Source organism: Cherax quadricarinatus, chromosome 1 (assembly GCF_038502225.1).
Source record: "Cherax quadricarinatus isolate ZL_2023a chromosome 1, ASM3850222v1, whole genome shotgun sequence".
NCBI classification, from domain to species: Eukaryota; Metazoa; Arthropoda; class Malacostraca; order Decapoda; family Parastacidae; genus Cherax; species Cherax quadricarinatus.
The window spans coordinates 83517012-83543932 of NC_091292.1; the positions used below are offsets into that span (position 1 = coordinate 83517012).

Below are 26921 nucleotides of genomic sequence, written 5' to 3' on the forward strand. Positions count from 1 at the left end.
AGAATGGGTCTATGTAGTGAGTGTGCATGGTATAAAAACAATCCTGCCCCACACAGCACAAAGTGGAAAAAGCAAACCTCTGACCTCAAATTTTTTTTTTTTAAAGATACTTTGAGGTCTTTTCCTTCCAGGATAGCTTTTATGGTTTTATTGATTGTTACTTGGTATTATTTTATAGAATGGAAGACATGCTACTGTCTGTTTTAAAGGTTTTACTAGGCCCATTTTAATTATTGGGACACCCTAAACTGTGACCAATCATGGGAGACAGCCGACTTGTTGAGAAAAAAAAAAAAAAAAAAAAAAAATCTGAGAAATAGGGTAAAACTTCAAATTTAAAATGGATGGTGAGCGTAACACAGGAGAGGCCTGAGAACATGATTAATGAACAGAGGGACGGTTCCTTTCTTGGTTCCAAAGACTACAGTGTTCATTTTATATAAAATTGGACATATTACCAACTTCAGATACATGAATGGGCAGTTTCTTGTGCTCAATCAATACAGTAGAAGGCATACTAGCGAAAAAGCTAAAAATTTAGTCAAATTGGGTGAATACACAAATAACCCACGCATAGGAGAGAGGAGCTTACGACGACATTTCGGTCTGACCTGGTTATTTGTGTATTGTTCCAGTCATGGAATTGTGCCTTTTGTTATTTATTATTTATTTATAAATTGGGTGAAATCACCAAAGAGTAAATTGAGTCCAGACTGCCAACTTTGTGCCTGAATATTTCCATAAGTTTCCCATCAAATTTTGCATTTTTGGTGTCAATACCTTCAGTAAAATATTCTATACCATTTCAGAATAATTTTTTTTTTTAAATTTCTGACACTGAAGCAGTTAAACCAACCTACTTATATACTTTTTTTTTTCAATGAAACGGCCGTATCCCATCATGGTGGGGTGACCTAAAAAGAAAAACAGAAGTTTCTCGTTTTAAATTTAGTAATGTATACAGGAGAAGGGGTTACTACCCTCTTGCTTCCGGCATTGTAACTGCCTCCTACGATATGCATGACTTACGGAGGAAGAATTCTGCTCCACTTCCCCCATGGAGATAAGCAGAAATAAACAAGAACAAAAACTAGCAAGAAAATAGAAGAAACCCAGAGGGTTGTGTATACATATGCTTGTACATGCATGTGTAGTGTGACCTAAGTGTAAGTAGAAAGATGTACCTGAAACCTTGCATGTTTGCAAGATAGAAAAAGAGACTAGCGATCCTACCATCATGTAAAACAATTACAGGTTTTTGTTTCACATTCATTTGGCAGGATGCCAGTACCTCCCTGGATGGTTGCTGTCTACCAACATACTACCATGTATATATACATCTGATAATAAATAAGCAAACCAAAAAATGCATAATGTTAAAATCTGCTTTGTTGTTTTAAGACAAGATGTGAGGACTGATTGACTGTTAATAAGTTTTTATAAATTGTAAATGAACCTCTTGCTCAGAAAAGCCTAAACAAGAGTCACATTTTGGAAAGTGATCAGCCTTACCGACTTGAGACACAACAACTGCAATGTCTACTAGTCGCTTGCCCCCCGAGCCCAGTGCATATAGTCCTACGTCTCCATACGTTAGATCTGTTGATGGGGTGGGAGGGTGGCGCTCATCCTCATCCTCATCATCTGAGGAGTCTGGCGGAATAAGTGGTACCTGTTGGAGAAATATAGAGAGTGAATCTGTGTACTGTACTGCAATACAGTATTCGACAGATTTAACTCACCTGGAGTATACCTGGAGAGAGTTTCGGGGGTCAATGCCCCCACAGTCCGGTCTGAGACCAGGCCTCATGGTGAATCAGGGTCTGATCAACCAGGCTGTTACTGCTGGCTGCACACAAACTGACACACAAAACACAGCCAGGCTGGTCAGGTACTGACTTTAGGCGCCTGTCTAGTGCCTTCTTGAAGATAGCTAGGGGTCTATGGATAATTTCCCTTATGTATGCTGGGAGGCAGTTGGACAGTCTTGGGCCCCTGACACTTATTGTGTTGTCTCAGTGTACTCATGGTGCCTGTGCTTTTCATTGGGGAATGTTGCATCTCCTGCTGAGTCTTTTGCTTCCACAGGGAGTGATTTTCGTGTGCAAGTTTGGTACCAATCCCTCTAGGATTTTCCAAGTGTATATTATCATGTATCTTTTTGCCTGTGTTCCAGGGAATACAAATCAAGGGACTTCAACTGTTTCCAGTAATTTAGGTGCTTTATTGTACTTATGTGTGCCTTGAAAGTTCTTTGTACACACTCCAGGTCAGCAATTTTGCCTGTCTTGAAGGGGCCAGGTAGTGTACAGCAGTATTCCAGCCTAGAAAGAACAAGTGATTTGAAGAGAATCACCATGGGCTTGGCATCCCTAGTTTTGAAGGTTCTCATTATCCATCCTATCATTTTTTTATCAGATGCAGTAGATACGTTGCTGTGGTCTTTGAAAGGGAGATCCTCTGACAGTATCACTCCCAGGTCCTTCACATTTCTTATTTGCTCTACTGTGTGGTTAGAATATGTTGCATACCCTGATACAGTTTTAATTTCTTCAAGTTTTCCATATCTGAGTAGTTGAAATTTCTCTTCACTAAACTTCATATTGTTTTGAGTGGCCCATTTGAAGATTTGGTTGATATCCGCTTGGAGTCTTGTGGTGTCTTCAATGGAGGACACTGTTTACCTGGAGACCTGGAGTTTACCTGGAGAGAGTTTCGGGGGTCAATGCCCCCGCGGCCCGGTCTGTGACCAGGCCTCCTGGTGGATCAGCGCCTGATCAACCAGGCTGTTGCTGCTGGCTGCACGCAAACCAACGTACGAGCCACAGCCCGGCTGATCAGGAACTGACTTTAGGTGCTTGTCCAGTGCCAGCTTGAAGACTGCCAGGGGTCTGTTGGTAATCCCCCTTATGTGTGCTGGGAGGCAGTTGAACAGTCTCGGGCCCCTGACACTTATTGTATGGTCTCTTAACGTGCTAGTGACACCCCTGCTTTTCATTGGGGGGATGGTGCATCGTCTGCCAAGTCTTTTGCTTTCGTAGTGAGTGATTTTCGTGTGCAAGTTCGGTACTAGTCCCTCTAGGATTTTCCAGGTGTATATAATCATGTATCTCTCCCTCCTGCGTTCCAGGGAATACAGGTTTAGAAACCTCAAGCGCTCCCAGTAATTGAGGTGTTTTATCTCCGTTATGCGCGCCGTGAAAGTTCTCTGTACATTTTCTAGGTCGGCAATTTCACCTGCCTTGAAAGGTGCTGTTAGAGTGCAGCAATATTCCAGCCTAGATAGAACAAGTGACCTGAAGAGTGTCATCATGGGCTTGGCCTCCCTAGTTTTGAAGGTTCTCATTATCCATCCTGTCATTTTTCTAGCAGATGCGATTGATACAATATTATGGTCCTTGAAGGTGAGATCCTCCGACATAATCACTCCCAGGTCTTTGACGTTGGTGTTTCGCTCTATTTTGTGGCCAGAATTTGTTTTGTACTCTGATGAAGATTTAATTTCCTCATGTTTACCATATCTGAGTAATTGAAATTTCTCATCGTTGAACTTCATATTGTTTTCTGCAGCCCACTGAAAGATTTGGTTGATGTCCGCCTGGAGCCTTGCAGTGTCTGCAATGGAAGACACTGTCATGCAGATTCGGGTGTCATCTGCAAAGGAAGACACGGAGCTATGGCTTACATCTCTATGTTAGATATGAGGGTGAGGAATAGGATGGGAGCGAGTACTCTGCCTTGTGGAACAGAGCTTTTCACCATAGCGGCCTCAGACTTGACTCTGTTTACTATTACTCTTTGTGTTTTATTTGTTATGAAGTTATAGATCCATCTACCAACTTTTCCTGTCATTCATTTATCACGCATTTTGTGTGCTATTACACCATGGTCGCACTTGTCGAAGGCTGTCACAAAGTCTGTGTATACTACATCTGCATTTTGTTTATCCTCTATAGAATCCAGGACCTTGTCACAGTGGTCCAGTAGCTGGGACAGGCAGGAGCAACCTGCTCTAAACCCGTGTTGCCCTGGGTTGTGTAAATGATGGGTATCTAGGTGGTTGGCAATCTTGCTTCTTAGAAACCTTTCAAAGACTTATGATATGGGGTGTTACTGCTATCGGTCTGTAGTTCTTTGCAATTGCTTTACTGCCACCTTTGTGGCAGATTTAGCTTATGTACACTTACTATTATCTGAAGTTTTATTTCTATCAGTAATTCTGTATATGCGATATAAATTCATCATGTAATTGGTATAGTTCGCAAAGTACATTGAAGATTCTTACAATATGGAATTAAAGTGCTTATGGCCTCTTGGAGCTTAGTACAGCTACCTTGGGACTGGAATGTATCTACATCACAAAGAGGGATGCCTGTATTTGCAAAGAAAATACACTAAAAATATTGTAGTTTCTCTGTACGATCAAAATTCTATGCAACAAAAGCACATCAATTTCAATTTTATAACTTTTAGAAATAATTTAGTAGGGTATGAAAGTACAATACTATACTGTATATATTTACTGCAGTTACCACAGCAGTGCAAAGAATAAGATTATCTTTAGATATACAGAATAAAAAATACTGGTAACAATAAATGTAGTAAAATAAGAATAGTACAGTACCTTAGTATCCATGATGATAGATCGGCCACCTGCCCTGCCACCTGACGTAAGAATAGCATACTTGCAATCAATGAGCATAAGCATAGCAGCAACACTAAGATAACCAACCACTGCCATGATTAATGCTCCTTCCATAATGCCAGCCTGAAAAGAAAATGTTAACCAAAGTACATGAGTACAGTATAGGTAAAATTATCTTTTATTGTACAGTACAGTGGAACCTCGGCTTATGAGTTTAATCCGTTACGTGACCTTGCTCGTATCCCAATCTGTTCATATGCCGAGTCAATTTCCCTCATTTAAATTAATTGAAATGCCATCACTCCGTTCCAGTGGAATTCCTGCTCTCAGGAGGCAGGACAAAATACTTGAATATGACGCTAATATCAACTCTACAGCTTATGTATCTATCACAATTCATCTGATATAATAAACAATACAAATAACATAGAAACCTGATATATACTCTAGAATGAATAAAATACTATGTCATTATGTAACAAGTGGTGGCGGCCATTCCTTACCTCAAGCAGCCACCTTGTTGAGGGTCAGCGGGGAAGACCTCCCGCCATCCTCTGCCATCCCCTGACACCACCATCCCAGCTTTCATGAATGTGTGTTCAGTTCCACTGCTCTCCTACAAGCTAGCTGTGTTTGTGAATTATGTTTTGATCTTTTAACCCATTAACTGTCCAAATGTAGATCTACATTCTTACCACTAGAGCTCCAAGTGAAGATCTACGTTTTATTTTTCCTGCCTCCAAATTTGGCATGACTGGCCTGAGATGCTTGGTCAGCATAGAATGGGTCTCAAAGCTCAGTGTGTGCAGTATTAAAAAAAATCTGGGACCACTTAGTACCATGTGGGAGCACCAGTTCAACTGAGCGCCAACTAGAGCAGACAGCACGGCAAACAACAAGGATTCACTGATGTGTCGTATTAACACTCCCCTTTCAAGAGGAAAGTGTCATCCTTCCAGAAAGTTCTATAACCTATGCCTTAAGTAAAAAGAAAATTCTGGAACTGTAATTTCGGCAGGCTGGCTGGCCAGCTGGCTAGCCGGCGGCTGGCTGGCTGGTGGCTGGCTGGCAGCTGGCCGGTTGATTGGCAGTCAGTTGAATGCAAAGAGTATGTAATCTTTTTTAGGGGCATGTTAACACACTCACATAGGCTGCTTCACCAACCAGCGAACCAGATACTAAAGGTTTGACAATCCAACAGGGCCCCATCGTCAGATCAGTATCTAGGTTCAGCCAATCACATGTGGATCTGGCAATTGTGAAGGTGACATGGTTACCATTCACTTTTTCACCCTTGTCATTTTCATTCTACTGATGGTTGAAGCACAGTGGTCTGCTCTCTCTTAGCTGCTGTTCTGCCTTGATTACTATGGCATGCACTAATGCTTATTGCTGTACATAGTGTACATACTTCTGTTTATACTCGATGAGGGATAATATAATTCAAAGTTTTTCTGTGTTTATTTTGCTCCCTTTACACCCAGGATAAGAGGCCTTTGAGCACCTGGGTTGTAGTATGGGGGCCTGTCCGGGAGCTGGATCTGGTGCTGGACTTAGAGAGGGAGATGAGCCTAGAGTTGAAGTTAGAGCAGGAAGTAATATCGCAGATAGCTGGCTATCTGGCATTGTGTCAGCTTTGCCAACGCTTCATGAATTTTGTGTGTCAACTTTGCATTTGTTATGGTCAGCCTTGCTATTGTGTGATTGTAGATAGCTTGCTGTTTTGCGTGTCAACTTTGCATTCGCTTTGCTTCACTATTGTGTGAGTATTCTGCAGTTGGTTTTGCTATTGCGTGTCAACCTTGCTACTGTATGTGCATATCCTGCATTCGTCTTTGACTGTTATGCGTCAGCCTTGCTATCGTGTGGGTATTCTGCAGTCATACAGTGCATAGCTTGAGAGTGTATTGCAAACAGCGTGTTATGCTGGGGTTAATGCCACCTAGATGAGTCAGATTGCTTGTGTCTGAATATATACTCTATTAAACTTGCCTAAGTTTTCTCTACAGCGATGTTGGTGAATTGCTTGTTCCATCGGCACCGAGTATGAATGCACTCTTACTGCTGTGCAGCTTCGTAACCTTATAAGCGTCAAACTTCGAGCAGAGGAGATGGCACATCAGACTTCTTCTCCCTGTCATACAGGAACCAAGCATAAATCCCCACTGTAGTTCCTGCCAAAAGAGGGAAAAGACACAACCCCTGAGCAAAACCAGCAGCCTGAAGCGACGGGGTTGTCTGAAGGTGAGTCAGCTTCATTGGCACTTGAGTTGGCAAAAACCCATCTTGAGCAAATCATGGAACAGCGAGCATATGCTAAAGAAGAGTTTGATAGAGAAAAGGAGAGGAGGCAGTTTACTCAAGCTGTAAATGACTTTAGTTTGCAAAAAGCAGTACAGCTTTCCTTGTTTCATTGAAGCCGAGCCTGAACAATTTTTTGAAACTTTCGAAAACCTAGCTTGAGCCTTGAGGTGGCGTGAACAGCACTGGGCATCTTTGGTGCATACAGTGTAGTTTGGTAAGGCACAGGAATTTACATCAGTGTTAAATGACACTGACTTTAGTAACTATAATGTGGTGAAGACTACGGTTCTTGGTGCTTATCAATGTATTCCTGCCAAATACAGAAAGGAATTCAAGTTAAGTAGACGACAGCTGGGTACAGTTAATATTGGTGGATAACCTGCTGGAGTCTGTTGGACCAGAGGTTCGAGTCTTGCTGCAGGATCACGTGTTATTCCATTATTTTTTGTGCTTGTAACTGCTAAATGGGCCCAAAGAAAGTTTCTAGTGCCAGCCCTGTGTTAAAGAAGGAAAGAAACATAATGAAATTCAAGAAAAAACTCATAGCAAAGTACCAAAGTGGAGGAGGAAGAGAGGGGAGAATGTGCCTTTTGCAGTGATTCAGTGATTCTATGATATGTACAATACTAAAGCAGCAGGTATTGATAAAGGTTATAGTGCCAGCCAGCGATAAAGTGTAGAATTAACAGTGTAGCAAGTAAGTTAAGTGAGTAAGCAATAGAAAAACGATGCATAAGTAACTCTCCAATGTTGTTGGATGTGTATCGGGCCAATGAACATAACGCCGCCCTGCTATGCATCTTCCACCACCCTAAACCTCTGCCAGCATCTCCTCCATCAAACTAACTAATTAACCCCTTGACTGTTGCAACCTCAAATCCTGAGGTGTCTTCTGACGTCGCAAAATTCCCTCCACCCCCCCCAAAAAAAATTTCTTATGAAATGATAGAGAATCTTTTCCCAGTTGTAATGACACCAAAAGAATGAAATTTGATGGAAAACTGATGGAATTACGCTCTTGTGAAGTTAGCGACCTCGGCGATATTTACGAATCGGTGATTTCACCCACTTTGAGCCCTATTTTCGACTAATTCCACTGTTCCAGTCGATCAAACTCATGGCTATTTCTTTAGAACTCCATTTTTTCTACTGACTGAGTACAAGAAACTGCCCATTTACCGATTTCAACTACCCAATAACATGGTCAGAAATTTGCAATTTGGCCAATTTCATGAAAATTAAAAAATATGACAATTTCAAAATAGGGTTCCTGGCTCTAAAATAACATTTTCTATGTTCATCAGTCACGTCTCCAGGCCCCTCTGATATTACTCTTGCTTTCCATTCTGAATTTTTATTCAGACAAAAAATAAAAGATTTACTGTTATGCAGACTACTGCAATATTGTAATAATTGTATAAATAATGTCAACCCATTCATCACTGCATATTAGAATGGCTACTTGGACATTTACTGGAAAATAACATCATTTGCTTACGTTTGAACATTGGCAAAAATCAAACATTTCCCCTACTTTGAGCTCCATTTCAAGGTTCTTTTCATAGTAAAACCAACCAAAATCACCTCTATTTCTATAATATGTTTTCCATTCTATCAAATGAGACCAAGAAAACGAGAATACAACCATAAATACTATACGAGAATAGACCACAAAGTTGGCATTTTAATTAAAAAAAAAAACGGTCGGAGTTTTTTTTTTCTCATTATGCACTGTGTGCTGCAGGATTTTTTTTATATGGTGCACACTGACCACACAGACCCATTCTCTCACATGTGGGCCTACCAGCTTTCTCCTGCTTGATTTGAAGTGTATATACGTCAAACACGGTGGCTCGTAAGATGTATATGTAAGACCAAAACAGTCAAAGGATTAAACTAACATCTCCTCCAAGATGAGTGTAAGTGTAAAAGTAAATATGTGTAAATATAAAATGACCCCAATGGAAATAAGTCACTGACTTTTTTGGGTTATCCTAGGTACTTTACATATATGCTGCTATGTATGATAATCTATGCATGTAACTATTTGTGTATACATGAATAAACTTACTTATTAATTAAAATGCAAATATTTCTTATTTATAAATTAAAATGTAAGTATTTCTTATTTATAAATTATGTACATATATTGTTTGTGGATAGTGGTGGTGGCAGAAGGCTCCTCCACCACTAATATGGACGGCTTCTCTCAGTGGTCATTATAAACCCAACAACAATACTTTCACCACTTACTTCTTACATACAATATATTTTATTCATTCTAGAGTATATATCATGTTTCCACGTTATTAACCCCTTGACTGTCGCAACCCCCAATCCTAAGGCGTCTCCTGGTGTCGCAAAATTTAAAAAAAAAAAAAATTATTTTTTCTTATGAAATGATAGAGAATCTTTTCTCCGATTGCAATGACACCAAAAAAACAAAATTTGATGAAAAACTGATGGAATTACGCTCTCGCGAAGTTAGCGACCTCGGCGATATTTACAAATCGGCGATTTTGCCCACTTTGAGCCCTATTTTCGGCTAATTCCATTGTTCCAGTCGACCAAACTCATAGCTATTTCTTTATAACTCCGTTTTTTGTATCGATTGAGTACAAGAAACTGCCCATTTACCAATTTCAACTACCCAATAACGTGATCAGAAATTTGCAATTTGGCCAATTTCACGAAAATTAAAAAATATGACAATTTCAAAATAAGGTCCAGAATGAACAATGCAGACATTCCTGGCTCTAAAATAACATTTTCTTTGTTCATCAGTCATGTCTTCAGGCCCCTCTGATATTATTACTCTTGCTTTCTATTTTGAATTTTTATTCGAACAAAAAATAGAAGATTTACTATTATGCAGACTACTGCAATACTATAATAATTGTGTAAATAACATCAACCCATTCATGACTGCATATTAGAATGGCTAGTTGGACATTTATTGGACAATGACATCATTTGTTTACTTTTGAACATCGGCAAAAATCAAACATTTCCCCTACTTTGAGCTCCATTTCCAGGTTCTTTTTATAGTAAAATCAATCAAAATCACCTATATTTCTATAATATGTTTTCCATTCTATCAAATGAGACCAAGAAAACGAGAATACAACCATAAATACTATACAAAAATAGATCACAAAGTCGGCATTTTGATTAAAAAAACGGTTGGTGTTTTTTTTTCTCATTATGCACTGCGTGCTCCAGGATTTTTTTTATATGGTGCACACTGACCACACAGACCCATTCTCTCACATGTGGGCCTACCAGCTTTCTCCTCCTTGATTTGAAGCCGCTAGAATTTATGAGTATATACAGTGGACCCCCGCTTAGCGATCACCTCCCAATGCGACCAATTATGTAAGTGTATTTATGTAAGTGCGTTTGTACGTGTATGTTTGGGGGTCTGAAATGGACTAATCTACTTCACAATATTCCTTATGGGAACAAATTCGGTCAGTACTGACACCTGAACATACTTCTGGAATGAAAAAATATCGTTAACCGGGGGTCCACTGTATATGTCAAACACGGTACCTCGCAAGACGTATATATACAGCCGCGACAGTCAAAGGGTTAATACAGTGGACCCCTGGTATTCGATGGCATCGGTATTCGATAAATCCGGTATTCAATGCATATCACAAAAAATTTTCCTCGGTATTCGATTGAAAACCCGGTATTCGATACGATTCGTACGAGACCTGTTCACATGTGGCCTGAACTGCCCCTTGTGTGCCAGTGTTTACAAGCCAGCCAGTGTGCGCGCATCTAAGGATACATTCGGTACATTCCATATTATCCATATTATCACTCTGTTTGGTGCTTGTTTCTGCAAAATAAGTCACCATGGGCCCCAAGAAAGCTTCTAGTGCCAACCCTGTGGTAAAAAGGGTGAGAATTAGTATGGAAATTAAGAAAGATTTTGAAGAGTTTGGGGCTAACCCTGAGAAGCCTATACCAGTTGTGGAATACATTGTGCCTACTTCAAAAATTAAGGAAATGTGTGCACAGTGGGTTGAAGTGCAAACCTTCATGGATGAAAATCACCCTAACACAGCTATTACAATGACAATGTTGTGGCCCATTTTGGACAAATCATAAAGGAACGGGAGGTACAGAGCTCTATCGACAGATCTGTTGTACGACAGAGGTCCAGTGACTCTCAAGCTGGTCCTAGCGGCATTAAAAGAAGAAGGGAAGTAACCCTGGAAAAGGACTTGCTACCTCAAGTCCTAATGGAAGGGGATTCCCCTTCTAAACACTAACACCTCTCCCCTCCTTCCATCCCATCAATCATCACCAGATCTTCATTAAAGGTAAGTGTCAATTATTTTATTGTTATTGTAATTATTCTATTGCATTAAACTTAATATTTCATGTAGTAAATTTTTTTTTCATACCTCTGGGTGTCTTGCACGGATTAATTTGATTTTCATTATTTCTTATGAGGAAAACTGATTAGGTTTTCGATATTATCGGTATTCGATGAGCTCTCAGGAACAGATTAATATCGAATACCGGGGGTCCACTGTATTGTTTATTATGTCATATTAGATGAATTGTGATAGATAAATAAGCCGAAGAGTTGATAATAGCATCATATTGAAGTAATGTCATGCCTCCTGACAGCAGGAACGGATTACAGTAGGGCCCCGCTTTATGGCGTTTCACTTTACGGCATTCCGCTAATATGGTCATTTCAAATTATGACCAAAACTCGCTATACGGCTCCCCCCACCTGACTTTCTAATACGGTCACCACACACAACTCTGTTTGTTTACATTCTCTGTGAGATCCGTATGCACTAAGTCTCTCTATTATGTCTGGAAACTCCAAAATTTCCAGTGTTTTTAAAAGTTATTTCATATTTTATATATACTCTGATAATTATACTTATGTATACCAGCACCTAAATAAACTTACATACTGTGCTGGTGTGCAGGTACACATTAAAATCAGTAAGAGTGTCTTATATCTCGAGACGTCTTATTAGTAATGATAATAATCACCGAGTCTCATTTAAATGTCGTATATTACGTTAATATACACATTTTGATTAATCCATCTAAGATATTTTTTCAAAATTATATAATAAACATGATGCATAACATATAAAGATGATAAATACACCCCACAGTAGAATAAATAAACAAATATGAGATGTGGTAGCCAGACGACTTGCACAAATGACCCCATATTAGAAACAATAATAATAATCACCCAGTCTCATTAAATGTCGTATATTACATTAATATATTTATTTATTTATTTATTTATTTAATGTCTTTGCAAACAGTACATTGAGATTGTGTACATACAATAGTGGGATGCAATGCAAAGAGAGCCTCTATTATGCCTTGGCATTATGGGCCAACTTAACATTATTGGCTTACATTCTACTTAATACTAAGAAATAGTATATCATAGTTGTACAGTAGGAAAGTAATTATTTCATAGTTGTACAGTAGAATATTAATTAAAAATTAATCAAAATTTGTATAATACAAAGATATACGTATTTATATTCTAAAATGCTTTTGTGAAAAACAATGATTCAATTATATTCCTGTCAACAATGGATAAAAGGTTCCATGTGATTGTTTCAGTTATGATGTGGGAGTACATAGGTGAGTAAATGTATACTGAGTATTTAGCATTTAGTCTATGGTGATTAAGTGGCTATTGAGAAGAGTCTTAAATTGATTTTCAGACTGGGTTACTTTAATATCTTCTGGTAATGAATTCCATATTTTGGGGCCCTTTATGTGCATAGAGTTTTTACACAGTGTGATATGGACACGAGGTATATCAAAAAGAGATCTGTGTCTTGTGTTGTGGTCATGTGTCCTGTTTAGGTTGGTGAGGAAAAGTTTGAGTCGGGGGTTTATATTTGCGTGTATTGTTCTGTGTATGTAGTAGGCACATGAATAAGTATGGATGTTCTTAATGATAAGCAGATTCAGACTTTTGAAAATTGGTGGAGTATTCTGGCAGGAGTGGGAATTTGTTATCATTCTTACTGCTGACTTTTGCTGGGTTATTAGGGGATTTAGGTGACTGGATTTTGTTGATCCCCATGCACAAATTCCATATGTAAGATAAGGGTATATGAGTGTATGGTACAGTGTCAGGAGAGCTGATTGTGGAACGTAGTACCTTATCTTTGATAGTATGCCTACAGTCTTGCAGATTTTCTTGGTGATTTGTTGTACGTGTGTCCGGAACTTAAGGCTGCTGTCAAGGTGGATACCTAGGAATTGTCCCTCTGTGAGTCTTGTGACTGATGATCCATTTAGCATTATGTTAATTGGATCATTTGCAGCTGTTTCCAAACTGAATGAAATAGGTTTTATCAGTGTTCAGGGTAAGTTTGTTAGTCATCATCCAGGCAGATATTTTCTGTAATTCAGCATTGACTGTGTTTGCTAGTATGACTGCGTTTGGGTGGGAAAATACATATGTAGTGTCATCTGCACATAATATGGGTTTGAGTAGCTGTGATGCATTCGGTAGATCATTGATGTAGATGAGAAAGAGGAGTGGTCCAAGGATGCTTCCTTGTAGGACTCCTACTGTGATTGGTTGGATGGAGGAGTTTGCATCATTTGTTACTAAGGTATGACTTTAGGTAGTTGAGGGAGTGGCCTCTGATACCATAGTGCATTAATTTGGAGTACAGTAGTTCATGGTCGACTGTATCGAAAGCTTTACGCAAATCAATGAAAATGCCCAGTGGGACTTCTTTCTTTTCAAGTGCGGTACATATTAGTTCTAGCATGTGTATGATAGCGTCATTTGTGCTTTCATTATTTCTGAATTTAAACTGACAAGGGTTTAATATGTTGTGTGAAACGAGGTAGGAATAGATCCGTCTATGAATTAATTTTTCAAAGATTTTAGAGAGCAGTGGTAAGTTAGATATTGGTCTATAGTTAATCAAGTCAGCTTGGTCATCTCCTTTATGGATCGGAGTGACCCTCGCTATTTTGAGGATTGTTGGAAAGGTAGATGACTCAATGGATTTGTTAAAGAGCATTGCAATAATTGGTGACAATATTTGAGAAGCTTTTTTGTACATAAAAGCAGGCAAGTTGTTTATGTCTCCTGCCTTGTTTTTAAGGGTGTTTATGATGAGCATAACTTCAGTGGGGTTGGTTGGAGCTAGGAATAGCGTATTTGGGTAGGTTCCTATGAGGTTGTCTGATGGACGGGCATTTGTGCTTGGTATTTTGTTTGCTAGATTTTTTCCTATGGTGGAGAAGAAAACATTAAGTCTGTTTGCTGATTCGGTTGGAGTGAGTAGGGGTTCATCTGATTTTGTTAGTTTGATTGCTTTGTTTTTGGATAACTTTTTAGTTCCAAGAATTTTCGATAGAGTTTTCCAGGTTTTGTTCATATCACCTTTGATGTTATGTAATCTATTTTCATAATACAATTTTTTTGACCAAGACTGTTCAACAGCCTCCCATCAAGCATTAGGGGAATTGCCAATAAACCCCTGGCTGCCTTCAAGAGAGAGCTGGACAGATACATAAAGTCAGTGCCGGATCAGCCGGGCTGTGGCTCGTACGTTGGACTGCATGCGGCCAGCAGTAACAGCCTAGTTGATCAGGCTCTGATCCATCGGGAGGCCTGGTCATGGACCGGGCCGCGGGGGCGTTGATCCCTGGAATAACCTCCAGGTAACTTATCAGGCTGGCAAGTGCTGACGAGTAATTTCTCGACTGTTCTCTAGTTATTTGACCCATTCTATACTGTTTTTCATATTTGTGCTTTGTGTTAATGGATTTGAGGATGCTTGGTGTTAGCCAGGGATTATTCAGTCTCTTTGCTGTGATCTGTTTAGTTTTTCTGGGGCAATGTCTGTTGTAGAGGCATTGGGCTTTTTTTAGAAAATTATTTATACATTCATTCATATCTGTATATGTTTCAAGCTCATTTTGTCAATCGATGTTATTCATAGCTGCTATAAAGTCGTTAACTGCTGTCTCGTTATGTAGTCTGAAGGTTACTTTAGTAATGTCTTGTGGTAATTTGCCCAGATTAGTTATGAGAAAGGTTGGGTAGTGGTTTGTAGTGTTGTCCGTGATTATGCCTGATTTTAAAGGGGATATGGTGTTTGTCCAGATGTGGTCTATTAAGGAGATGCTTGTCTCGGAGATTCTTTTCATTAATCCATCCATGATATTTTTTCAAAATTATATAATAAACACTATACATAACATATAATGATGATAAATACACCCCCATAATTGAATAAACATAAATATGAGATGTGGTAGCCAGATAACTTGTACAAGTGATGGCAAGAATAACATTTTCTCTAGTCTAACATAAGAGAAAATGTGTTACTGGGGATAACTGTAGAAAATTATTCCTTTCATATATATGTAAGTAAGTTTATTCAGGTATACACAAATACAGTTACATTGATTATCATACATAACACCATATGTGTAGAGAACCTAGGATAACCCAAAAAAGTCAGAGTGACTTATTTCCATTGCCTTCACTCAAAGTGTCATTTCTTCTAAAAATGGTGTTACATAAGAATGGGAGTGTTCTTTATTTATTCTACCGTATCAATGTAGACACAATTTGTACACAAACCAGACGTGTACACTTTGTTTACAAAACTTACGTTCTCCTGGTTTGTTTACATAACTCTGTGACTTTCCTCCCTCATGTACTCATTCTCTCTCTTTCTCATTTATTTGTTTTATCTCGTTTACTCACCCATGACCCTACATTAAGACTACAAATATTTTAAAGTAAGTAATGAGAAAACTGTACATGTATTTTATCACTCTGGGATGCTTAACCCGTAAACGGTCCAAACGTATACGTATATACGTTTTTTCAACATTTGAAAGTATGTAAAAAAAGTAGATCATCTTTTTGTTTTTTATACATTTGAAAATGTGTAAAAAAACTTTGATCTACTTTTTTTTGTTATATTTGAAAATATGTAAAAAAAACAAAACGAGATCTACTTTTGTAGCACTACACATTTGAACGTAGATCTGCTTGGACCATTTATGGGTTAAATATCATAGAATATTATGTGTGGGTGGGGTGGCCTGGTATGGTAGCCCAGCTGACTACCATACATACAACACTTGATTTCTTACAATAAATACTACTCATCTCACCCTAGACTAAGACTACAAATATTTTAAGGTAAGTAATGAGTAAACTAAACATGTATATGCATTTTATCACTCTGGGATGCTTAAATGTTATAGAATATTATTTGTAGGTGGGGTGGCCTGGTATGGTAGCCCGGCTGACTACCATACATACCACACTTGATTTCTTACAATAAATACTACTTGTCTCACCCTATATTAAGACTATAAAGATTTTAAGGTAAGTAATGAGTGCACTATGTCCTGGATGAGGACTAACAAACTTACTCTAAACACTGACAAAACCTGCTTCATTCAGTTTGGTAACAGAGCTACAGACGTCCCTCTTAACATAATGATAAACGGATCACCTATCACAAAACTCACAGAGGGAAAATTCTTAGGAATCCACCTTGATAATACTCAAATTTCAAGCCCATATACAACACATATCCAAAAAAATTTCCAAGACCGTAGGCATACTATCAAAGATACGGTACTATGTTCCACAGTCAGCCCTCCTGGCCTTATATCACTCTCTTATTTACCCCTATCTCACCTATGGAATTTGTGCATGGGGCTCAACAACAATAAACCATCTCAGACCACTAATTACCCAACAAAAGGCTGCAGTTAGAATGATAAATTCCCACTACAGGCAGCACACTCCACCAATATTCAAAACTCTAAACCTACTCACCATACAAAACATCCATACTTATTACTGCACCTACTACATACATAGAACACTTAACTCTGATATAAACCCTCCCCTCAAACGTCTCCTTACCAACCTCAACAGAACACATGACCATAACACAAGGCAGAGATCACTCTTTGATGTTCCTCATGTCCACCTCATGCTATGCAAAAACTCAATGCACATAAAAGGCCCTAAAATCTGGAATTCATTACCTGTGAATATAAAAGAAACACTGTCTGTTTATAAATTCAAGTCTCTTCTCAAAAATTACTTACTCACTCACAACTAAATAAATAATGAATAATTGTATCTCATAAATTGTATCCCATAAATGTTTCTCATTATTGTATCTCATAAATGTCTAACCTGTGACCCAATCAAACTTGGTTATTTTTTAATTACATTACCTAACAGAATATTCCATTCTATTGAATGCACAGCAACACAATAAATGACCATATGACCTGTCTTTGCAATATTCATTTGTGCTAAATTGTTATCTATTTACAATAATGTTTTTACCACTGAATATATCATTGCTTAGTTAATCTTAAAGTTAATTTTAAGCATGTCCATAATGCTCTGCATACAAGGGGCTTTGGCATGTTGCACTGTAATAACTGTATTCCTTTGTACTTCTCTGTATCATGTTCAAATTAATAAATAAATAAATAAATTGTACTGTTTTATTGTTTTTTGATGTCTAGTTCTATTGCTAACTTAATATATGTTAGTGTAAACTTGTTATCTAGTATTTGTATGCATTTATAAGGGGAAAAAAAGGGTGTTCCGGCAAATCAAAAAGAAGAAGCGGTAGCTTGGAACCTAACCTGCCGTATAAGTGGGGCCCTACTGTAATTGAATTTCCATTATTTCTTATGGGGAAAATTTAACTGGATAACGATAAAGTTGGTTAAGGACAAGCCTACTAGACTGGAGAATACACTAGACCTCATCTTCACTAACAATGATGATCTGATACGAAATGTCTCCATATCAAAAACAATATACTCAGATCACAACATAATTGAGGTTCAGACATGTATGCGCGGAGCCCCAGACCGACATAATGAGATTAGTCACGAGGGAGCATTCACCAAATTCAACTTCAATAACAAAAACATAAAGTGGAACCAAGTAAACCAAATCCTAACGGATATAAGCTGGGAAGATATACTAAGCAACACAGACCCCAACTTATGCCTAGAACAGATTAACTCGGTGGCGCTCGATGTATGCACAAAGCTTATTCCTCTATGAAAAAGGAGGAGTAGATGTAAAATAGAAAGGGACAGGCGCTCCCTTTACAGGCGATGGAAAAGAATAACAGAGCGGCTAAAAGAGGTCAATATATCCGAAAGGCGTAGGGAGACACTGGTCAGAGAAATAGCAAGCATCGAACTTAAGCTAAAGGAATCTTATAGGAGTCAGGAATCGCGGGAAGAACTAAAAGCCATAAATGAAATCGAAAGAAATCCAAAGTATTTCTTCTCCTATGCCAAATCAAAGTCGAGAACAACGTCCAGTATTGGGCCCCTACTTAAACAAGATGGGTCCTACACAGATGACAGCAAGGAAATGAGTGAGCTACTGAAGTCCCAATATAACTCAGTTTTTAGCAAGCCGCTAATCAGACTGAGAGTCGAAGATCAAAATGAATTTTTTATGAGAGCCACAGAATTTGGTTAACACAAGCCTATCTGATGTTATCCTGACACCAAATGACTTCGAACAGGCGATAAATGACATGCCCATGCACTCTGCCCCAGGGCCAGACTCTGGAACTCCGTGTTCATCAAGAACTGCAAGAAGCCCCTATCACAAGCTTTTACCATCCTATGGAGAGGGAGCATGGACACGGGGGTCGTCCCACAGTTACTAAAAACAACAGACATAGCCCCACTCCACAAAGGGGGCAGTAAAGCAACAGCAAAGAACTACAGACTGATAGCACTAACATCCCATATCATAAAAATCTTTGAAAGGGTCCTAAGAAGCAAGATCACCACCCATCTAGAAACCCATCAATTACACAACCCAGGGCAACATGGGTTTAGAACAGGTCGCTTCTGTCTGTCTCAACTATTGGATCACTACGACAAGGTCCTAGATGCACTAGAAGACAAAAAGAATGCAGATGTAATATATACAGACTTTGCAAAAGCCTTCGACAAGTGTGACCATGGCGTAATAGCGCACAAAATGCGTGCTAAAGGAATAACGGGAAAAGTCGGTCGATGGATCTATAATTTCCTCACTAACAGAACACAGAGTAGTAGTAGTCAACAGAGTAAAGTCTGAGGCAGCTACGGTGAAAAGCTCTGTTCCACATGGCACAGTACTTGCTCCCATCATGTTCCTCATCCTCATATCTGACATAGACAAGGATGTCAGCCACAGCACCATGTCTTCCTTTGCAGATGACACCCGAATCTGCATGACAGTGTCTTCCATTGCAGACACTGCAAGGCTCCAGGCGGATATCAACCAAATCTTTCAGTGGGCTGCAGAAAACAATATAAAGTTTAACAATGAGAAATTTCAATTACTCAGATATGGTAAACACGAGGAAATTAAATCTTCATCAGAGTACAAAACAAATTCTGGTCACAAAATAGAGCAAAACACCAACGTCAAAGACCTGGGAGTGATCATGTCGGAGGATCTCACCTTCAAGGACCATAACATTGTATCAATCGCATCTGCTAGAAAAATGACAGGATGGATAATGAGAACCTTCAAAACTAGGGATGCCAAGCCCATGATGACACTCTTCAGGTCACTTGTTCTATCTAGGCTGGAATATTGCTGCACACTAACAGCACCTTTCAAGGCAGGTGAAATTGCTGACCTAGAAAATGTACAGAGAACCTTCACGGCACGCATAACACAGATAAAACACCTCAATTACTGGGAGCGCTTGAGGTTCCTGAACCTGTATTCCCTGGAACGCAGGCGGGAGAGATACATGATTATCGAATCGAATCGAGGACGACGAGATCTGTCGTAAGATGGAAAGGAAGAAGGATATGGAAGGATGGAAATAACTGGAAAAGGATGGGGAGGAGGGGAAGAAAATCCTAGAGGGACTAGTACCGAACTTGCACACGAAAATCACTCACTACGAAAGGAAAAGACTTGGCAGATGATGCAACATCCCCCAATGAAAAGCAGGGGTGTCACTAGCACGTTAAGAGACCATACAATAAGTGTCAGGGGCCCGAGACTGTTCAACTGCCTCCCAGCATACATAAGGGGGATTACCAACAGACCCCTGGCAGTCTTCAAGCTGGCACTGGACAAGCACCTAAAGTCGGTTCCTGACCAGCTGGGCTGTGGCTCGTACGTTGGTTTGCGTACAGCCAACAGTAACAGCCTGGTTTATCAGGCTCTGATCCGCCAGGAGGCCTGGTCACAGACCGGGCCGCGGGGGCGTTGACCCCCGGAACTCTCTCCAGGTAAACTCCAGGTGAGGGTCCACTGTATATGAAGTGAATGTATTAAGATGTCTGGGAGAAGTTATATTGCTAAATGGGTCTATGTAAGGCAAGGTGAACCACAGAACAGATCAGGGGGAAAAAGCTAGGTGGGGTGTGAAGGCATCTGTGGAAAGAAGTTCATTTATGAAGGCAAAAATAGGAATATACCAGAGTGTAATGTACTAACACTTATATGAGTGTGAGACATGGGCTTTAAACATTGTAGTGAGGAGGAGGCTGGAGGCAGAAGAGATGTCATGTTTGAGAGCAAAGTGTGGTGTGAATTTTATACCCCAAGCTCAGATAACCAAATGACTACCTCACCGGCAACTACCCGAACACACAGTTCCTAGCTCCGACTAACCCATACGAAGTCTCCCTTATTATCAACGCACTAAAAAACAAGGCAGGAGATTTAAATACCTTACCACCCTTTATATACAAAAAAGTGTCACAAGTGCTATCACCAATCATTGCAACACTCTTTAACAAATCCATTGAATCCTCCACCTTCCCTACAGTCTCAAAATAGCAAACCCCGATCCACAAAGGAGGAGACCAAACAGAGTTGAATAACTAGTATCCAACTTACACCCTCTCTCAAAAATCTTCGAAAAATTAATTCATAAACGAATCTACTCCTACCTTATCTCCCAAAACATACTCAACCCCTGAATTTGGATTCAGGCCTAATAAAAATACTAATGATGCTATACTCATGCTAGAACATATATACACTGCAATAGAGAAAAAAGAAGTCCCACTGGGGATCTTCATTGACTTACGTAAAGCTTTTGATACAGTTGACCATGACTTGCTCCACGTAAAATTGTCACACTATGGTATAAGAGGGCACTCCCTCAACTACCTCAAGTCATACCTCAGCAACAGAAGCCAATATGTGTACGCAAATGGGGCAAACTCTTCTGCACAACCAATTACAGTTGGTGTCCCACAGGGAAGTGTCCTTGGCCCTCTTCTCTTTCTCCTATACATAAATGACCTACCAAATCCTTCGCAATTACTCAAACCCACACTATTTGCAGATGACACTACATACGTCTTCTCCCACCCGAGCCCAGTCACGCTAGCCAATACTGTAAATACCGAATTAAAGAAAATATCTACCTGGATGAGGACTAACAAACTTACACTAAACATTGACAAAACCTTTCATTCAGTTTTAGCCCTAGCCATGGTTCCAATGAATAAAAGAAATGCTTATTTATATTATTTTTTTTATTATCACACCGGCCGATTCCCACCAAGGCAGGGTGGCCCGAAAAAGAAAAACTTTCACCATCATTCACTCCATCACTGTCTTGCCAGAAGGGTGCTTTACACTACAGTTTTTAAACTGCAACATTAACACCCCTCCTTCAGAGTGCAGGCACTGTACTTCCCATCTCCAGGACTCAAGTCCGGCCTGCCGGTTTCCCTGAATCCCTTCATAAATGTTACTTTGCTCACACTCCAACAGCACGTCAAGTATTAAAAACCATTTGTCTCCATTCACTCCTATCAAACACGCTCACGCATGCTTCTCATTATGTAAAGCACCTACACAGTACATTATCCATTAAAGATAAGGTGGCTTTGAAGCCACTGTTGGTTGCCATGAGCTCAGTCTCATGAAGCAGGAGAATATGCTTTATTATTACGCTAATATCAACACTACAGCTTATTTGCCTATCACAATTGATCTAATATGACGTAAGAAACAACATAAATAACACAAAACATGTTAAATGCTCCAGAATGAATAATATTTGGAATAACACCGAGCAGTTCAACAGAGTTATGAAGAGGGTATGGTATACAAATACCATTCTCCTATCCTTGTCTTGGTGGCTTATATTAGAGAAAACAGAGTATAGGACAGGGCTAACTATGATATACACTCGTACTCCACAATAAACATGAAACAAAAAAGTTATTTTCTCTCTACAGATTATCACACATAGCAGCATATGTGTAGAGAACCTAGGATACCTGGAGTTTACCTGGAGAGAGTTCCGGGGGTCAACGCCCCCGCGGCACGGTCTGTGACCAGGCCTCCTGGTGGATCAGAGCCTGATCAACCAGGCTGTTGCTGCTGGCTGCACGCAAACCAACGTACGAGCCACAGCCCGGCTGCTCAGGAACTGACTTTAGGTGCTTGTCCAGTGCCAGCTTGAAGACTGCCAGGGGTCTGTTGGTAATCCCCCTTATGTGTGCTGGGAGGCAGTTGAACAGTCTCGGGCCCCTGACACTTATTGTATGGTCTCTTAACGTGCTAGTGACACCCCTGCTTTTCATTGGGGGGATGATGCATCGTCTGCCAAGTCTTTTGCTTTCGTAGTGAGTGATTTTTGTGTGCAAGTTCGGTACTAGTCCCTCTAGGATTTTCCAGGTGTATATAATCATGTATCACTCCCTCCTGCGTTCCAGGGAATACAGGTTTAGGAACCTCAAGCGCTCCCAGTAATTGAGGTGTTTTATCTCCGTTATGCGCGCCGTGAAAGTTCTCTGTACATTTTCTAGGTCGGCAATTTCACCTGCCTTGAAAGGTGCTGTTAGTGTGCAGCAATATTCCAGCCTAACCCAAAAAAAAGTCAACGTAGCTTATTTTTAGTACCTGGCTTGGGTTGGCCATATATGATTTTTGGTAAATATTCGATTCCCAGCCAGGGTAGAAACATTAGGCGTGTTTCTTCACACCTGTTGTCTATGTTTACCCATCAGTAAATGTGTACCTGGGTGTTAGTCGACTAGTGTGGGTGTTATCCTGGGACACTGACCTAATTTTCTTGAAATACTCAGCATAACAAGTGCCTTTCTATACAGTAGTATGTCACTGATGTCAGCTAGGCCTGTATACCTTGTACATGTACGTGTAGTAAATAAAGATATTATTATTATATTATTATTATTTTCTCAGTTGTTTGTTGGGTTATCTTATTCAAACTTGGGGAATGTATGATGGAAAGATACTTCTTCACGTACACCAGAAATGAAAGAAATCAAACCATAAATAGCGGAGCTCACTTCTCAGCCATTAGCGGTATATTTTTGTATGGTTGTTATGGTTGTATTCTCATTTTTTCGGTCTCATTTGATAGAATGAAAGATATATTACAGAAATAGATATGATTTTGATTGCTTTCATGATGAAAACTACCTTGAAATTGCACTCACAGTAGCGAAAATGGTCTATTCTTTAGCGAAGCTCAAGAGTACCTGTCCGCCTGCCAGTCTAAATTCCAGTACGGAGTCAAGAATAGATTGACATTATTTATACAGTTATTACAATAATGCAGTAGCCTGCATAACAGTAAATCTTCTATTTTTTTATGAATAAAAATTCCAAATGGTAAGCAAGAGTAATATAAGAGGGGCCTGTAGCCGTGACTATTGAACAGAGAAAATGTTATTTTAGTGCCAGGAATGTCTGCATTGTTTATTCTGGATCCTATTTTGAAATTGGCATCTGCTGAAATTTGTGTGAAATCGGCCAAATTGTCAATTTCTGACCACTTTATTGGGTAGTTGAATAAGTGAATGGGCAGTTTCTTGTACTCAGTTGACAGACTAGAAGTAAATAAGTTTATTCAGGTATACACAAATACAGTTACATAGATAATCATACATAGCAGTGTATGTATAGAGAACCTAGGATAACCCAGAAAAGTCGGACAAAGTGACTTATTTCCAATACCTGGCTTGGGCTTGCCATATATGATTTTTGGTAAATATTTTTTTCTCGGTTGTTTGTTGCGCTATCTCATTGAAACTTGGGCAATGTATGATGAAAAGATGCTTCTTAACGTACACCAAAAATAAAAAAGACGGAAGATAAATAAGGGAGTTAACTTCTCAGCCATTAGCCGCCTCTTTGCAGTATATTTTCGTATGGTTTTTATGGTTGTATTCTCGTTTTTTTGGACTCATTGATAGAATGGATGATATATTACAGAAATAGACATAATTTTGATTGCTTTCATGACAAAAAGTACCTTGAAATTGAGCTCAAAGTAGCGGAAATGTTCGATTTTTGACGATATTCAATGAACTGTGTAAGTCAAGTTGGCTAATTTTATTAAGTGTATTCTAACCTAACCACTCTGTAATTCGGCAAACTCTGTAATCCGGCACACTACAGGTCCCAATGATGCCGGATTTGTGATGGAGGACCTGTATACAATTCAAAGTGCTGAGGAAAGGTTGCTGAGGTGGCATGAAGTATTTAGAGAAGGTAGAGCAAAATAGGATGACTAAGAGGGTATATTATTAAAATAATCATAACGAAGAGTATAAGAGGGTATATAAAACTGGGGTGGAAGGAAAGAGGTCATCCCAGGAAGGACTGGAGGGAAGGGGTAAAGGTGTTGATTGCTATGAGCTTTAACATCCAACAGGCCTGTGTGAGTGCTCAGATTGGAGTGGAGACGAGATTTTTTATGACTTCAAGTGCAAGGAAGATATCATTTATGAAGGTATTCAAGGGAACTAGAAATTAAGAATGTATTAGGGTATACCACAAATTCTAACCATACAATCAAGTGGCAAAGTAATGCGAAGGACCTGGGAGTGATAATGTCAGAGGATCTCGCCTTCAAAGACCACAACAATGTATCTACCTCATCTGCTAGGAAAATGATAGGATGGATAATGAGAACCTTCAAAACTAGGGAAGCAAAGCCCATGATGATTCTCTTCAAATTGCTTGTGCTCTCTAGGCTGGAATACTGTTGTAAGCTAACGGCTGGCGATATTGCAGACCTGAAGAGTGTACAAAGGACTTTCATGGCACACACAAGTGCAATAAGGCACCTAAACTACTGGAAACGGTTGAAGGTCCTTGATCTGCATTCCCTCAAATGCAGGCGAGAGAGATGCATGATAATATACACTTGGAAGGTCCTGGAGGGATTGGTACCAAACCTGCACACGAAAATCACTCCATATGAAAGCAAAAGACTCAGCAGGAGATGCAACATTCCCCTGATGAAAAGCAGGGGTGCCACGAGTACAGTGAGAGACAACACAATAAGTGTCTGGGGCCCAAGACTGTTCAATTGCTTCCCAGCATACATAAGGGGGATTACCAATAGACCCCTGGCTGTCTTCAAGAAGGCACTGGATAAGCACTTAAAGTCAGTACCTGACTAACCGGGCTGTAGTTCGTATGTCAGCTTGTGTGCAGCCAGCAGTAACAGCCTGGTTGATCAGACCCTGATCCACCATGAGGCCTGGTCTCAGACCGGGCTGCAGGAGCACTGACCCTGAAACCCTCTCCAGGTAAACTAACAGAACTGTATTTGCCCAACGCAATTTTCAATGCCTAACAAGCAATAAGCTTTGATGATTCTATTTACTCATGTGCAAATCCCAATCAAGCCAAATAGTGTGTGTGGGGAAGTACCCTGGCTGGTATGTGGGGAAGTACCCTGGCTGGTATGTAGGGAAGTTCCCTGGCTGGTGCATGGGAAGTACCCTGGCTGGTGTGTGGAGAAATACCCTAGCTGGTATGTGGGGAAGTACCCTGGCTGGTATGTGGAGAAGTACCCTGGCTAGTATGTGGGGAAGTACCCTGGCTGGTATGTGGGGAAGTACCCTGGTTGCTATGTGGGGAAGTACCCTGGCTGGTATGTGGGGAAGTACCCTGGCTGGTATGTGGGGAAGTACCCTGGCTGCTATGTGGGGAAATTCCCTGGCTGCTGTGCGGGTAAGTTCCCTGGCTGGTTTGCGGGTAAGTTCCCTGGCTGGTTTGCGGGGAAGTTCCCTGGCTGCTATGTGGGGAAGTACCCTGGCTGCTATGTGGGGAAGTACCCTGGCTGCTATGTGGGGAAGTACCCTGGCTGCTATGTGGGGGGGGAGTTCCCTGGCTGCTATGTGGGGGGGGAGTTCCCTGGCTATGTGGGGGGGAGTTCCCTGGCTGCTATGTGGGGGGGAGTTCCCTGGCTGCTATGTGGGGGGGAGTTCCCTGGCTGCTATGTGGGGGGGGAGTTCCCTGGCTGCTATGTGGGGAAGTACCCTGGCTGCTATGTGGGGAAGTTCCCTGGCTGGTATGTGGGGGGGAGTTCCCTGGCTGGTATGTGGGGAAGTACCCTGGCTGGTATGTGGGGAAGTTCCCTGGCTGGTGTGTGGGAAGTACCCTCGCTGGTGTACATAAGAAAGCAGGAACACTGCAACAGACCTGTTGGCCCATACTACCACCATCACTACCACTTTCGTATCTTTCTACAAACTTTTTCTTGAATTCTATAGTGTTTCTCACCCTCTTTACCACAGGGGTGGCACTATAAGCTTTCTTTGGGCCCATGGTGGCTTATTTAGCAGTTACAAGCACTAAAAGCAATGGAATAATACAAAATATATCTCATGTACGCATGAAATCGCCCTCCCTGGCTTGTAAACAATGGCACACTGACTGTACATGGAGTGTCTGGGCCACTCACGCCGTGCTGACATGTTCAGAACGAATGTCCTTAACCGGGTTCTTTTTCGGTAACCGAGTCAATATTTTGATGCAAAAAGTGTCGCTATCTGATTTTTTCGTTATCCGATGACGTTGTTACCCGAGGGTCCACTGTAGTCGGTATGAGAACTGTGTTGTTCATATTGTTGATGAAATCAGTTACAGGCTGGTCATCTGTTAGGC

General features: G+C 40.3%; 1 protein-coding gene across 8 annotated transcripts in view; it reads right to left on the minus strand.

Moving 5' to 3' along the window:
- Positions 1-26921, minus strand: part of LOC128685722 (uncharacterized) — a 307925-nt gene that overhangs the window by 215211 nt on the left and 65793 nt on the right. For all 8 annotated transcript variants that reach the window (XM_070083258.1, XM_070083243.1, XM_070083252.1 and 5 more), the window contains 2 exons: positions 4625-4768; positions 1513-1672 (listed from right to left, as the gene is read on the minus strand). In XM_070083258.1, coding sequence (XP_069939359.1) covers positions 1513-1672; positions 4625-4759 — 295 coding nt within the window. In that variant the 5' untranslated portion in view covers positions 4760-4768. The remainder of the gene's footprint in view (positions 1-1512; positions 1673-4624; positions 4769-26921) is intronic.